General features: G+C 43.9%; 1 protein-coding gene across 1 annotated transcript; it reads right to left on the bottom strand.

The window, feature by feature from the left end:
- Positions 1–392: 392 nt before the first annotated feature.
- ankha (ANKH inorganic pyrophosphate transport regulator a) lies at positions 393–13256 on the bottom strand. Its single transcript, XM_037078740.1, has 12 exons — positions 12568–13256; positions 11250–11466; positions 10912–11030; positions 10580–10663; positions 10315–10485; positions 9787–9921; positions 8989–9081; positions 8795–8887; positions 3269–3398; positions 3013–3136; positions 2692–2791; positions 393–1311 (listed from the first exon to the last, which is right to left on the bottom strand). Exons 1-12 carry the CDS (start codon positions 12661–12663, stop codon positions 1183–1185), a joined length of 1491 nt encoding a protein of 496 aa, XP_036934635.1. The 5' UTR covers positions 12664–13256; the 3' UTR covers positions 393–1182.
- Between the last annotated feature and the right edge of the window lie 504 nt (positions 13257–13760).

Here is a 13760-nt window from a genome sequence, read left to right as displayed (position 1 = left end):
CAGTCTTCGTCTACCCGCCTCTGTGCTGTTGGAAAGCTGGGTCAAGTTTCGTTATCAATAAAACATTTCTTGAGCTTCACAGCAAAAACAGAATCCTCTTAAACTTAAGTAGATGGGGACTAGTTTGAAAACATCCAGAAATCTACTTCAGTTGTTGGGGAGGACACTGTTTTGCTGTGACGCTCCAAAGATGTTTTATGGACTACGAAACTTCACCCAACCTTCCATGAGTGACTGAATTTAAATCCTTTCCTACATATATTGAATTAATGAAATAGAAAATTTGGTTGATTTTGCAGTTACTTCTCTTTTTTTTTTGTTTCTTCCCCACATACAGCAGTGAGGTCAAATGACGAGGACCCTAAAGCCAATGTCAAAACAAAACACGAGGGTTAATAATAAAGCAATTTATTAGCCAAATAAGAATGCCTATACAGTATATACAGTACATACGACAATCTGAATACTACCAGGAAAAATGCTTGGCAAAAACAAAAGTAGATGGACTCCCAGACTGCATGGAAAGTGAACAATCATAACTGTATTCTGTAACACACGCAATGATATAACGAGGGATTCCTGACCCCTCTGGGCAATTAAATATACACATTGCATTACCTATATAAAACAACAATAATCTGTACACCATGGTATGTAAAATACGATTGCACAACCCAACAAGTCCCACAACATGTCTATATTTGAATTCAAGCAAGGCCTTGCTGCTTAGTCTTGATAAAATAACATAATGAACCCTGTATTTTGGCAACTCCACTACCACTCGACAGATGTTTCATTCTTGCTGCGAAGGAGGAAAAAAAAGTTCTCCCGTGTCGTTTTTCCCTTGTTTACCAGTAGACACATGGAAGTGGTTAATACAGCCACCGGTGTGATGATGCAAAACTATGAGAACTGTTGAAAAGGTCGGAAGACAACGGTATTTACACTGATGGATGAACACGTGGAGGTGCATGGCTTTCTTTACAGTGTGCGTTTTAATGATGTGAAGTTCGACGTGAAGAAGACCCCGTCACTCTGAAGTTTAAAAGTCTGTCCGGAGAACCCCTGAAACCAAATCATACTCGGGTCCTCGCTCCTCTCCAGCACTGTAACACTCGATGGTCTCTTCTTCAGCCAAGTTCCACATAGAGGCCGGCTTTACCTTCCCCTGCTCTCAAGAGTTCACTCCTGTTCCTCCTCCTCCTCCTGGAGCTCCTCGATGGCGTCCATCTGAGTCCTGGAGCACACCTCGCTCATCGGGGCCGAGTCCTCGCCCTCCACCACTAGCTCGTTGGACATCTCGTTGTTTTTCTGCAGACAATGAAAACCGCATAATGCTCGGAGGACACAGAAAAAAAGGAGAACTAGAGCTGCCAAAAAACTGAAACTGAGACCATTGTTGCGCTAAGCTCATGCTTGATTAGCTGCAAAAAGGGAAGAATAGTGTAATTTGTGAGTAATCCAGTGCTCACGTGAAGATGGAAGTATTTAGGAGCACGCAGCACCTGCTGAACCCGATGACCTCACTGGGTCACGCTGCTGGTTATCAGCACTAACTCACTGCCAACTGGAATATTTTGATTTATTGTGAAAAGTGTAAACCGTCAACTGGGGAAACTGCTCTTTGGGATTGTGTCCTAAAAAATGTTCCAAACTCACGACATTTCAGACCCTAAATACACCCATCAGTCAGAGAGTAATGTGTGTGTGTGAAATACAACTGATGTGAGTAACTGAGGATACAGAGGATATTTTAACTACTCGAGGTATTAAAGGAATAGTTTGCCGTTTTGGGAAACGCGTGTTGACCATGAACTTCTACGTCTGCATCCGGCTGAGAGCCTTTGTTGCCTAACATTCTTCATCTCTTGGCCCTCATTTCCTGTCATCTACATCATGTTGTCTATTAGAAGAAAATGACTTATAAAAGAAGGAGCTTGTCTGGTAAACTTTTTGTGCTAAGATAACCAGAGAGTGTGGTGAACCTTAGACTGTGTCACATGGCAAACAGGAATGAGAGCAAGGCATGTTTTTTTCAATCAGCCAATATGCAAAAAGGTGACTGGTTTGCTTTGAATTACAGCTTCATCATTTGCACATTTAAAGGCCAACTCCACCAGTGTTACACATTAAGGTGTGTTTACAGGTGTGTGTGTGTGTGTGGTGGGGGGGGGGGATTCCAGAGGAAACTGCACGTAACCTGATAAACTGCCTCCAGCGATGTCTCGGTGGCTAAATTGCATTGTGGGTAATGTAGCGTCAGGTTTCGAAAAAGCAGTCCACTGTTCTACACTGCACTCCTTCAACACAGTTGGACTCGGGACAGCTTAACAACAAATGATCAAAATCGATACAACAGAACCAAAAGTATCGGCTTTTTGCTTCCCCATATTCATCTTCCTTTTCCAAACCTCACTGACTCAGACTGATGAATGCCTACTTTTATTTTTTTAGATAATTTAAGGGTGCATTTATTGGTGTATCCATTTTTTTTTTTTTTTTTTTTTTGGATTTCGGCACTTTCTGTCTCCCATAGTGCCCCAGTAACAGATCAGTTTCGGTTACATCTCTATTCACACTGAATAGGATGATAATAGTGAATGATGGACACAAAATGGCTGCTGATGGGATCTGGCAGAAAGCACGGAATAAGGTGTGTACTGCAGTACCACACACACCAGGTGTTCTCACCTGTTGTCGATAAACATAGCAGGCCGCTATGGCAACCATTGTTGACTCTCCTATGAAGCCGGCCAGGAGGGATCCAACCCCGAGTGTGGCCCCGTGAACCCTGAAATACAAAAGGATTGTAGAAAGTTTTCAGTTTCTGAATGCTTTTTAAACAAAAAAAAATACAGTTTTTGAACAGTGGCAGTGAATCTTCCTCCTGTTTGATCTTTTCAGGATTTAAGACGAATGATGAACGTATTTTACTGTGACATATTACAGTAATCCTGAGTCACGCTGCTGACCTTTGTGACCCTGGCAGTGTTCTCTGAAGTGTTGACTTACCCCATATAAGGCAGCACAACTAGACTGGTGATGAGGACAATGATGCGGAGAACCGAGCTGGGGGCCAGCACAAAGGTCTTTTTCAGGGTCATGAGCCATCCAGTCAAATGAGCCCGAACAGTCACTGCAAACACACACACAAAGTGGAAACATCACCCCACTGGTCTGAGCTACGCCCCGGGTTAAAGCCACAGCGGGAAAGGAAATTCCAGCTGGACACTGATGCTGAATAACATCCAAAAATCGAGTGTCTTACCTGGCAGGGGAAAAAAGGAGAAAATTCGGAGCGGAACCACACACAGCTCGGCGAAAGCGTACTCCACTCCAATGACATCAACCAGGATCTTCTCTGATAAGTGAGGAGTCCAGAACACCACAAAGCAAAGCTGGACACAAAATGAACAAAAGCAAATTAATTTCTGCGTTCGCTGAACCACAATAGAGCTGCCGGACACGCCTCATTAGATTTCATTAGCTCATTAACTCAAGGGGTTTGGGATTGAATGCGGGCCTTTGAAGCTCGCGTAACACAGGCGAGCGGGCGAACGCATGACAGACAATGTTATTGTTTCTAGAAGCAGTTGCCGAGGCACGTGCGACATTACCAAAACATCTCAAAGCGATTGCTGTATAATAAGCACATTAGAGGGTTTAAAGCTGAATAAACCTGTCAGACCTGAACATGAATTATACATCAATTTTTTTAAAATTGTATAAAGACAGTTTCTGGGCACTCCAAACTTAAAACAGGCACCAGGCAAAAGGTATTTTTCTGGTTGAACGCACCCTTACGTTGTCTCAGCTGTGAGCAAAAGGTAATCATGTTTCATATCTGGCATTTCCAACATAGTATGTACACAAAGGATAATCCAGCTTTTCTTGTGCAAGTCGACCGCAGCGAGTCCACCAACAGGCCATCTCTACAACTTTGCAAAAAGGCAAAATAATCTAAAAAAGGTACCGTGCAGGATTTTCCTCAAAAAGCAATATATAGAGCCAATGGCAATATCTGACTCACACGGTTACCGAAGCTCCAAAGCCCAAAAACTGGTCTTCATGTAAGACTCGACAGTAAATATCTGAGGTCAGGGTGGGCATGATTTCTGAAGGAGTCGGCCAGACATTTCTCTGTTCTCGGCTAAGGTGGACGGCATGGTGCTGCAACACTTCCTCCTGTTTGATTTAACTGAACCAATGACTTTTATATTATTGTACAGTATTGTTGTTTGTAAGGTTTGTCAGATTTTTGATTCATAATCGAAAATCGATCAACTGCCAGTTGTCTACCCAGAGGCGGCAGTTGTAGAACGTCACAGTGGTTCCTCTGTAGACTCATACAGAAATGATCCCCCTAAATCATCACTTATGACCCACGCAGTAACTGCATCTGCAGAGACCCTGTCCTCTGCCTTTGGACGTTTCTGGCAATCAGCAATTCTAGAGAGAGGCAGCTGATTGTTGAGAGGCTCGCCAACCCAAAGCCTTGGTATTTGAAGCTTAGAATGAGGTCAAATACCATTCTAAGGTCATCAAATACCAACGCTTTCTGTTGGTGTCTCGCCAACCCAGTGTTGGTATTTGATAACTGTACAATGTAACTTAAGAATCAACTATATCTGTCTAGAATTACTTGATACACCTGACAAATCCTGCAAAGTTAGCCTTGTAACTTACCTCAATCACTCTTTGTGTAACTGCTTCAGTGAACCTGAGTTGGAACTGCTTGTCAACACGTCCACCATCCCTGTCTTTGCCACACAGTCACATACTATATACACTATCCATCACTGAAAAACATAAGGGAAACATCTGTACGGGCAGCTGAATGAGAAAATGATTCAGGCATTCTAATTTCAACAAATGGAAATTCACCCAAATTATTCCCTCTGTGAAACCAGTCCTCATTTGAAAACCATGAAATCCTGCAGTCAAAATGTCTTTATATCGTCATTAGCACTCTACTAGAATATCGCCCCACAATGTGTAAACAGGCTCAGGTTGCCCCGTAATCAACCCTAAACCCATCGCAAGTTGGAAACTGTAGTTTGGTGTAACTACTATCTTTTCGATACAACGTTCTACATTAAACCCTGAGGTTCGAAGACACTGTGAACTGCCAAATCATCCAGTCAACTGTTTCTATACCATCTAAACCCATCCAGTTGAGTGCTGCATCACAGGGCTAACAGCGATCCTTTCAAAGGAATCCAAGCATCCCTTTCTTTCCACTGGAAAACCTCAAGGATTGGTACAAGTTCTCCTTGTTTTTTTAATATCCACCAACTAACTGAGTTTGATTATCTAGGAAAATGTTTTTTCTTACAACTCTATGCTGATGATACCCAGTTGTATCTGCGCCTCCTGCCAGAGGACCCTGCTGTCTCAGCGCAGATCGCCTCAATACTACATAAGGATGATAGACCTTGTGGTGATCTCTGCAAGTCCTTCTGTTTAGAATCCAGCTCAGTTCCGCCTCACTCTCACCAACAAACTCTGGGCATCCTGATTTAAGACCAACTAATGTTGACCAAGCTTGTGTCAGTCAGTCACGTTACTTCATATTTATTGTGATGTTTGGGCAGGACAATATCCTGAAACAACATTTTGGATATCGCCTACAATCGCACTACACAACATCCAAATAATCAGATCCTATCTGACTGTGTAGGCTGCTCAATTCCTTTGTACTGCAGACCTGTCAGCATGCTCAGTCAAAAAACTGCACACAATCTTCACTTTTCGTTATCCTCCACTGGTTCCCTGTCACCGCTGGCTTTCAAATCATTTCATCAATGCTCACCTATACAGTATATGGCCCACTAGCACAGCACCAGCACAGCTGAGCTCCAAAATTCACATTTATGAGTCTTTTCTTTCACCACGCAAGAAATCCATCATAGCTTTCTGTCTAAAAAATTGCTTGAGGAGCTGCCTCTTCCCAGAGTACTTACATATCAAAAATATCAATACATATCCAATCTGGAAATTTGAAAGAGTTCTAGGGAGTTTTGGGTTTTTGATACACCAGCACTAGCTGAGTATTTCTTGTGACACTTTTCTGAGGCTTCTCTTTGATCTACTGTGACTTGGATTATACCCCATTTGTTTAAACAAAAGTGTTTGCGAAGTTAAGAAAATTATTTTATGCTGCCAACAGCCTTACTTCAAGGAAAGAGACATTAAGGGGAGGAGTGAGGATGACATTCAGTACAAGCTCTACAACATTTTGAGGTCACTGATACAGAAATCACATCACCATCACACACCTGTGAACTATTTACATAACTAGCAGGAAATTATGAATTTCTCAACAGACTCTGATGTGGCTTTGTGGTATTTTGATCACCTGAACCAAAATATAGGAATAGATTACTTACAAATGAGGCATCACCTTACCATCTATCATTATTTTAGCAAGATGGAGGCACATAATAACTAATTTGTGCCGCTTAAGCAAAGCCGCTGTCTCCCCTGACTCAGCTGCGGTTTCTCCAAACAAGGTGACACATTCGCATTCGTTGCCTTGACATCCTGAACAAGAACTGCTTTCAAAAGACTTTTTATTTGTTATGAAACATTCCTCTGTTCCTCCCCTGAATGTAGCTCACATACTTCCTCTGCTGTTTTTCCATTCTGTTGTTCTTCCTTTATCTGGAATCGGAACAAGTCCTGGCATGAGAGCTGTCAGTTTGAGTTTTCAACACCCCTACAGGCCATACCTATCCGCCTGTTGTGCTGTGTCGAGCACACACCCTCACATACATGTTTACAGCTCTGGGACTCCACATCTGGTGTGCCAGTCTCCTCCTCCTCCCTCTCCTCCTCCTCCTACTAAAAAGACCCAACCTTGGCCACAAACTTCCTGTTTTTCTTACTCGAGCTGCTAAGACAACGAACTGGTGCAAGGGCTTGTTTTTACTTAAAAGAAATGAAACTCTGCATCATTACATCAACGTCGAGTCAAGGGCAAATATTATCAGAACGAGGGGCTCATCAGTCCTTGCTGGCATACTTGTCCAAACAGCTTGCTGAAAAATAAAAAACACTCTGCAGCAGCGAGAAACTGCGACTGCAGCGTTCATTACTTAGCAAGAAACGCTCACCTGTGAGGGGCTTCAGGGATGTGTTAACTGATATGTTTTATGTGAATGCCTGTTTTATTAAACTCTTTAAGCTTGGTGGGTGTGCTGGGGGGGGGGGGGGGTAGACAAAAGGTCCTTCGCCGCGTCACAAATTCCACCCTACTGTGTCTCCCTCTCTCTGCAACCTGAAACCACGACAGGATGGCAAAGGAAAAGTACATTCAGTACGCCTGTGACTAAGCTGTGAACCCCCATGTCGCTCTGCACATTACTGCACAACTGAACCAACATAATAAGCTGCCTGAGAGCTCCTAAATTCTGCTTGTTTCTGCAAATCATTTAGTGCAAAACCTTTGACAGCATCGCCTGTAGCAAGCTTTGTGAAAACATGTTTTTTTGCATAACACTGAACTAGATATGTCAGTCATGGATCTGAACCCTGACCAACATACTGCACCGTATCTTTCAACCTGGAATACAACAGGTTTTGATGAAGGTAAACACAACAGAAGACAGCCTAGGTCAGGTGTTTTGAAGCAGACATTCTGTACGTTAGTAATGTATTATTAGAGAATGTAAACATCAGCGGGTGCAGAAATACATTTAAAAGCTGTAATTTGCAGTATTTGCTGTCAAAACATATGGATCATGCGGTATAATTAGGCATTTTTAAAGGAAAAATGACTCTCTTTAGCTATGAGGTTGTTGTTGTATGGTGCTACGGTAGCTGTTAAGTGACACCAACTGTAGGAGAGGTCAAATCTCAATAAAGGACACCTTACTGTAGGCTGTAATCTAATACTCAGCTAGTGGAGAAGTGCCTATTAGGAAAATGAATACTGGAACTTCATGCTAGCTGTGACAATTATCAAGGTGGGTCTAAATGTTTGAATAACAACGCCTTAAAGGGACAGTTCACCTTAAAAACAAAGATACATGTTTTTCCTCATGTGCCATTTATCCATGGACACTGGTGTGAGACAGCAAATTAGTGGTGTTGCCCCGCTAAGTTAACAATTACAGCAAAGACGACGCTTAGCCCCGTTCGAATCCCTCGGCAATTTTAAAAATTTAGCTGAATTGGCATTTCAGAAAAATATGTCCTCCATGTCTGCACATAAAAGCTGCAATTAACCTGTAGTAGCCTCCCAAATAAACGATGCACCCTGCCCACGCTGCCACGAGGAGGCAGGGTGATCCTGCAGGCCTACCAACCATATCAAATATATCTTCCTCAGATGAGCTGTAACATTAGCTAGCTTATTTAGCAAGTCTCTCGTACATAAATAGAATAGAAAATGTCCTCCTGTGCAGTGATACAGAAAGAAGACAGTTCCCACATGAAAATTTGATTTATAATTCTATTGAATTATAAATCAAATTCATAAATTAAATTTAATGTAAATATAACAATATAACATATTTAGATTTGAGAAGGTAGAGTCAAAACATTATTTGCATAATAATGATGAATTCCGTACCAAACTGTTGCCGATTCATTTTCTGTCAAAAAAACATTTCAGCTCTAAACCTCATAAATCTTTAACAAAATTCCAGCCAGAAGTTCAGGCTTGTTTCAACACAAAACCACGAAAAACCAACTGTTAACCACACCTTCTTTCTGAGCTAATTACTGCCATATTCTGAGAGCATAAACATTCATTATATGCGAGTGAAAACATTTTTCAGCCTCATCTTACCGTGAGTGATAGAGCCAGACAGCAGGCCGTAAACTTTTTAATGTTGGACTTGGTGACGGGGCTGCCAGCGTTCATCTTGTTGCTGGGATTGTTCTGTTGGTACGAAAGCAAAACCAGTGACGTAAACAAACCCACTGACAATAAACTGTTACCACTGCAGTTAACACTTTTTAAGGGGGAGGGGAGTGGGTTACCTTATCAAAGGCAGGGTACACTGCTCTCAGTTCAGTTAACCAACCGTAGGGCATGTGACCCACAGGGTATGTGGCTGTGAGGACAGCCACGGCCTGGAATGACAAAGACAGGCAGCTATAAGTCATCAGCACGCCACCATTTTAAATGTTAAAAATATCCCACGCAGCACACACAGCTAAATTAATGACAGGTGTCTAACAAAGGCAGACATGAAAGCGACACGTGTCCCTCACTTTCCCAGCGGCGTGCGGGTTTTTCACAAGTTTACGATTGGATAGCGGCCTTGAGCTTGTTATTGTGTCCCCCGAACAACAACGGGCAGGGTCAGGCTTTACGCGGGAACAGTAGGGCCATGTAGGAATGTTTTCACTCGCTGTAATCATGCCCTGAGTTTCACATGAACATGGTGAATCACCCAAACCACTGGCAGCCAGTGTTGTCAATGATTTCCAGTTCATTCTGGTAAACAGCTTTGTATTGTCTCTAGTAGTTAGGGTCTCTGCAAGCCAGAAAGCTCCAGAGGGAGTTTGTTAGCATCTGGCATTTCACGTGTAATAACTTGAGGGAAAAAATCGTCCCACTGGCTTCCCATAGCTGTAAATTCCCTGTTAATGACACCTTATGTTGAACAATAGTCTATAATTACACAAGTAATTTGTGGCAAATGTATTAATAACATCCAGATAATATATAAAAAAATAAACTTTTACACCATGAAAGACCATCTGTATTAAAAAAAGATTTCTAGAGGAACAGCTGATACATATTTGTGCAAATTAAATTCATGATACACCCACCTCTGTGGCATCAGAGGTCCCCTTGAGGTCGCGAGACACAAAGAGGTTGACGATGGGTCGGCTGATGCGCTGAGTGGCCAGGATGAGGGCCAGGGGCCACCAGAAACTCAGCATCTTTTTGATAGTGGCGTCGCCCTGCAGGGATCAAGACACAGCGAATAAATCACAAAGACACATTTAAAAGCTGCACTTTGAAATGTTTTATGGAAGAAAGTTTGATCAGAAGAGAAAGTTTTCATCGATTTTTTTTTTTTTAATGACCAAACAAACTCACTCTTTCTCATGACTGAAACAGGTGAATTAACAAAGTGACCTTAAAGGACAACATAATTTCAGACTGTTTGTTTATATGTGGCGGACCCTGCCACCTTTCTAGCATGAAACAGCGTTTTCGACCTTATCTTCCGCTGAGAGCAGCTTGTTCATTCAGTTATAGATGATTCATGACATTACATTATCGTGTAGAAAACAACACTTTCCTCTAGAGGAGGAATTTAAACAGTTTAGGAATAAAAAGGCAGCACTGACCCCAACATCAAGCCCGCTGGAGTCTGGGATGTTGTCGTGGATGTTACAGTAGTAACCCAGACCTACGATGCTGAAACGGACCAAGGCACCCATATACAGGGAAAGGATCGGGATGAGTAAAGGCTCCACACACTCTAGGTTACTGTGGAGGAGAATGGCCACGAACACAATCTGTGGGAAAGAACAGCGACGATAAAACACCAAAAATCTCAAGATTGCAGAACTCGCTTCCAAAACGAATTAAACCCACAATGAGGGAAATTACCTGGGCCACAACATCAGAGATGGAGGCTGAGCCTACTATGACGCTGTACTTGTGCTTGAGAAGTATCCCTGCGTGAATCCACGCCTTCAGACAGAACAATGGACACAGATGTTATGCCAAGACAGCGAGCTTTAAACTCAAAAACAAAAGCTTGACCACAGCAGGGTGTGTAATGGAAGTTGACTTGAGTTTAAATCAGGGAATACACTATGAACAGAGGATTTAAAAAGACAGCTATTTATAGGTCAGGTGTGTTTACAGAAAACTGCATGCTTGAGTGATAAAATGTCTGACTTCTCATGTAGAACAATCCTGCTGTACTGCATACTCACCATTGCATCCAACAGAGGGAATGCAGCCAAGTACAAGAATGCCTTTCTTGTCTTGTGCCCCACAGAATCATCCACATGGTGGAGCTTATTAATGATGTAGTATCCTAAATCTGTGTAAGCTATAGTCGGGGGGGGAAAAAAAAAAAAGAGGAAACCACAAGTGAGCAGAGGTCAAGGAGAAAATTTCCACCCTGTTGTCACTGTTCTGAGCTGTCACGGGGTGTTAAAACAACGAAACTTAGCGGTTCGCCACAAACACCGAAACTTCACTTTCAAAAAGATGCGGTTTAAGCGCAGCCTGTCATCAAGGCGCGCACAAACAACCCATAAACACACACCTATCAGGATGTGAAGGACGAAGGCGATGGCGCCGGCCGTCACCATGCAGAACACAGCCTTCCTCCGGTCCCTCCTGCTGTTGACAAACACCAAGCCCACATTCTTGAAGTCGCTCATGGGTCCGGTGAAGAACTTCATCAGGGAGTAGGCCAGGCCGTAGCTGGCCAGCATTTCCACCGCATCCTCTTTGACTGTGGCTATGCCCCTGTTGAGAGCCTGGGAAAAGAACATGACACGGTGGAGTGAGACAGCGCAGGAGGGGAAGCTGAACGTGGAACCATGACCAGTCCACATGACCATGACTTAGCCTAACTTTATCTCCGGCCAGACGGCAAATAAAAGACTGCACCGCAAGCCGTGTGACCCAATAAAATAATCAGACCTTTGGCTGGTGCAGAGCAGTGTCATCCTAATGTGTGGACAGGAAACACCCGTGACACACATCAGAATGATTTCCATTCAGGGTTTTTTTTTGTTTTTTTACCTTCAGATCATTTACTACAGCTGCCCTTTTTCCTCTGCAGGGCTGTGTGTGTGCTATTTATACCAGCTAACAGAACCATTACATAAGCTTAATCCTGACATCTCCAGGCTCTTTTCTTTTTTTTTTTTTTTGATTACTCTCACACTATCTGCCCATTGTCTCTAGGGAGAGGGCAGCCACCAGATCAGTCATATTTTGGTGGAGAATGAACAGGAAATGTCTGAGCAAGAAAATATGAGAAGAATCCTCCTCTTCCCTCCTCCCCAAATAAAAATGTACGTCCGCCATCATGTACTGACAGGCCCTGAGTCAGATTTACTGATTTATTTATTTTTTTTTTTTTAAGTCAAATAAATCTCAGGCTCGCAGTGTGATGCTTCTCCATGACAAGGCTGGGCGATGAATAACGCGGAAATATAAATGGTGGCATCTCCTCTTCCCAGAATAAACAAGGGGCCTCCCCCGTGTGAGAGCTTCCACACGCCTCTCCTCTTCCTAAATAATGTAAACATATAAAGAAACCTAATGGACACCTCCACCGCTGCTAAGCTAGCTCCGGCTACGACATAAACCAGCCAGCCGTGTTTAGCTAACTGACAAATAAAACGATGTGGCGTCGGCGTCTTTTTTTTTTTTCCCTGGAGATTAAAATGAATGCAGCTGTTATCACACAAAAACATGTTTCATTCACTTCATTTCACACACACACAGAGGAGGGAAATGTTAATGCCGTTAGCCCGTCGCTAGCAAAGGCAAAGCCGACAAATCTCTGTTGTTGATCTACGCTAAAGCGAGAGAGAGGGGAGGGGGGGACATCCAGCAGGAGCTCTTACCTGTTCCCCGAGGTCGATGGCAACATTGGTGATAGCCAAAGGCACCAGAAAGCGGATGAGAGGCCAGTAAGGACTGAGAGATGGAAACTCCACCATAGTACAAGCCGGGATGACAGAGCGAGGGGCATCTGCCTCGGTCTTGATTGATTAAAAAAAAAAAAAAAAAAAAAAAAAAAGGCAGACGATCAGAGGCTGGCGGCTGGCAGGCGGTCGGAGCACCTGTGTTGTTTTCTAGCGAGCACGGGAGGTGAAAGTGGGGCAGCGGCAGGAGCCGGCGGGGCGCTGCTGCTCCTGTGGCGGCGGCGGCGGCGGAGCGTCTTCGCAATGCTTCGATGCTGCTGAGCGGAGGCGAAGGTCAACGGAAAATTCAGACCGGCGCATCTTCCTCCCAAATCATCGTCGAGGGGGTGGGGGGAGACGCAAGGTGACATCAAACAGCGCCGAGAACTCGAGCGAGAGGTGGGGTGGAGGCGGGAGGGGGGGGGAGAGGAAGCGTCCCGCGGTGTCGCCGGCGCGGACTTGGATGAGGACGATAATCCGAAACGGGTTGGATTAGTCTCCGAGCTCCGCGTCCGACTGACTGCGCCTGTGCTGCGCAGTCTCCGGCTGTTGTCGACCCTCCCCGCGGCTGGAACCAACTGCTGCCCGCACGTGGGCCAGGCATCCCGGCCGTGACATCATCAGCGAGTCTAAACCTGGCTTGTATTATCACTGCCTGCACACACACACACACACACACACACACACACACACACACACACACACACACACACACACACAAGCAGGGCTGCATAATGTGTGTTTACATTACAGCACGGCGGCAGAAATAGTCTCATTCTAACCTTAGTGTCGCACCGGCTGGCATGTCCTGGGAGTGTTATCTATACACGCAGATCCCACTAAATATTGGGAAATTTGACTGGACCCTGGTGCGTAGAGTGCCCAGTTGGATTTAAACCGTGAGACACATCCAACATGAGCCCCTCACCTAGGATAATAATAGTTGGCCCTGTTCTGGTTTAAATGTTTACACTGCACCGTCCTCAGACATTAAATCTAGGATAAACAAATAAACCCTGAGAAGCTGATGTGAAGTGGAATACTGACCCCTGGTGGACAGAGATGGAGAAGTACTTCACACAGTTATGTACACTTTTATTTGTGTTTACTGCGAATATTTTTACACACACATC

Source organism: Acanthopagrus latus, chromosome 19 (genome assembly GCF_904848185.1).
Source record: "Acanthopagrus latus isolate v.2019 chromosome 19, fAcaLat1.1, whole genome shotgun sequence".
Classification (NCBI taxonomy): Eukaryota; Metazoa; Chordata; class Actinopteri; order Spariformes; family Sparidae; genus Acanthopagrus; species Acanthopagrus latus.
The sequence above is the reverse complement of the archived record's forward strand: the minus strand, read 5'-3'. Positions and strand labels throughout refer to the sequence as shown.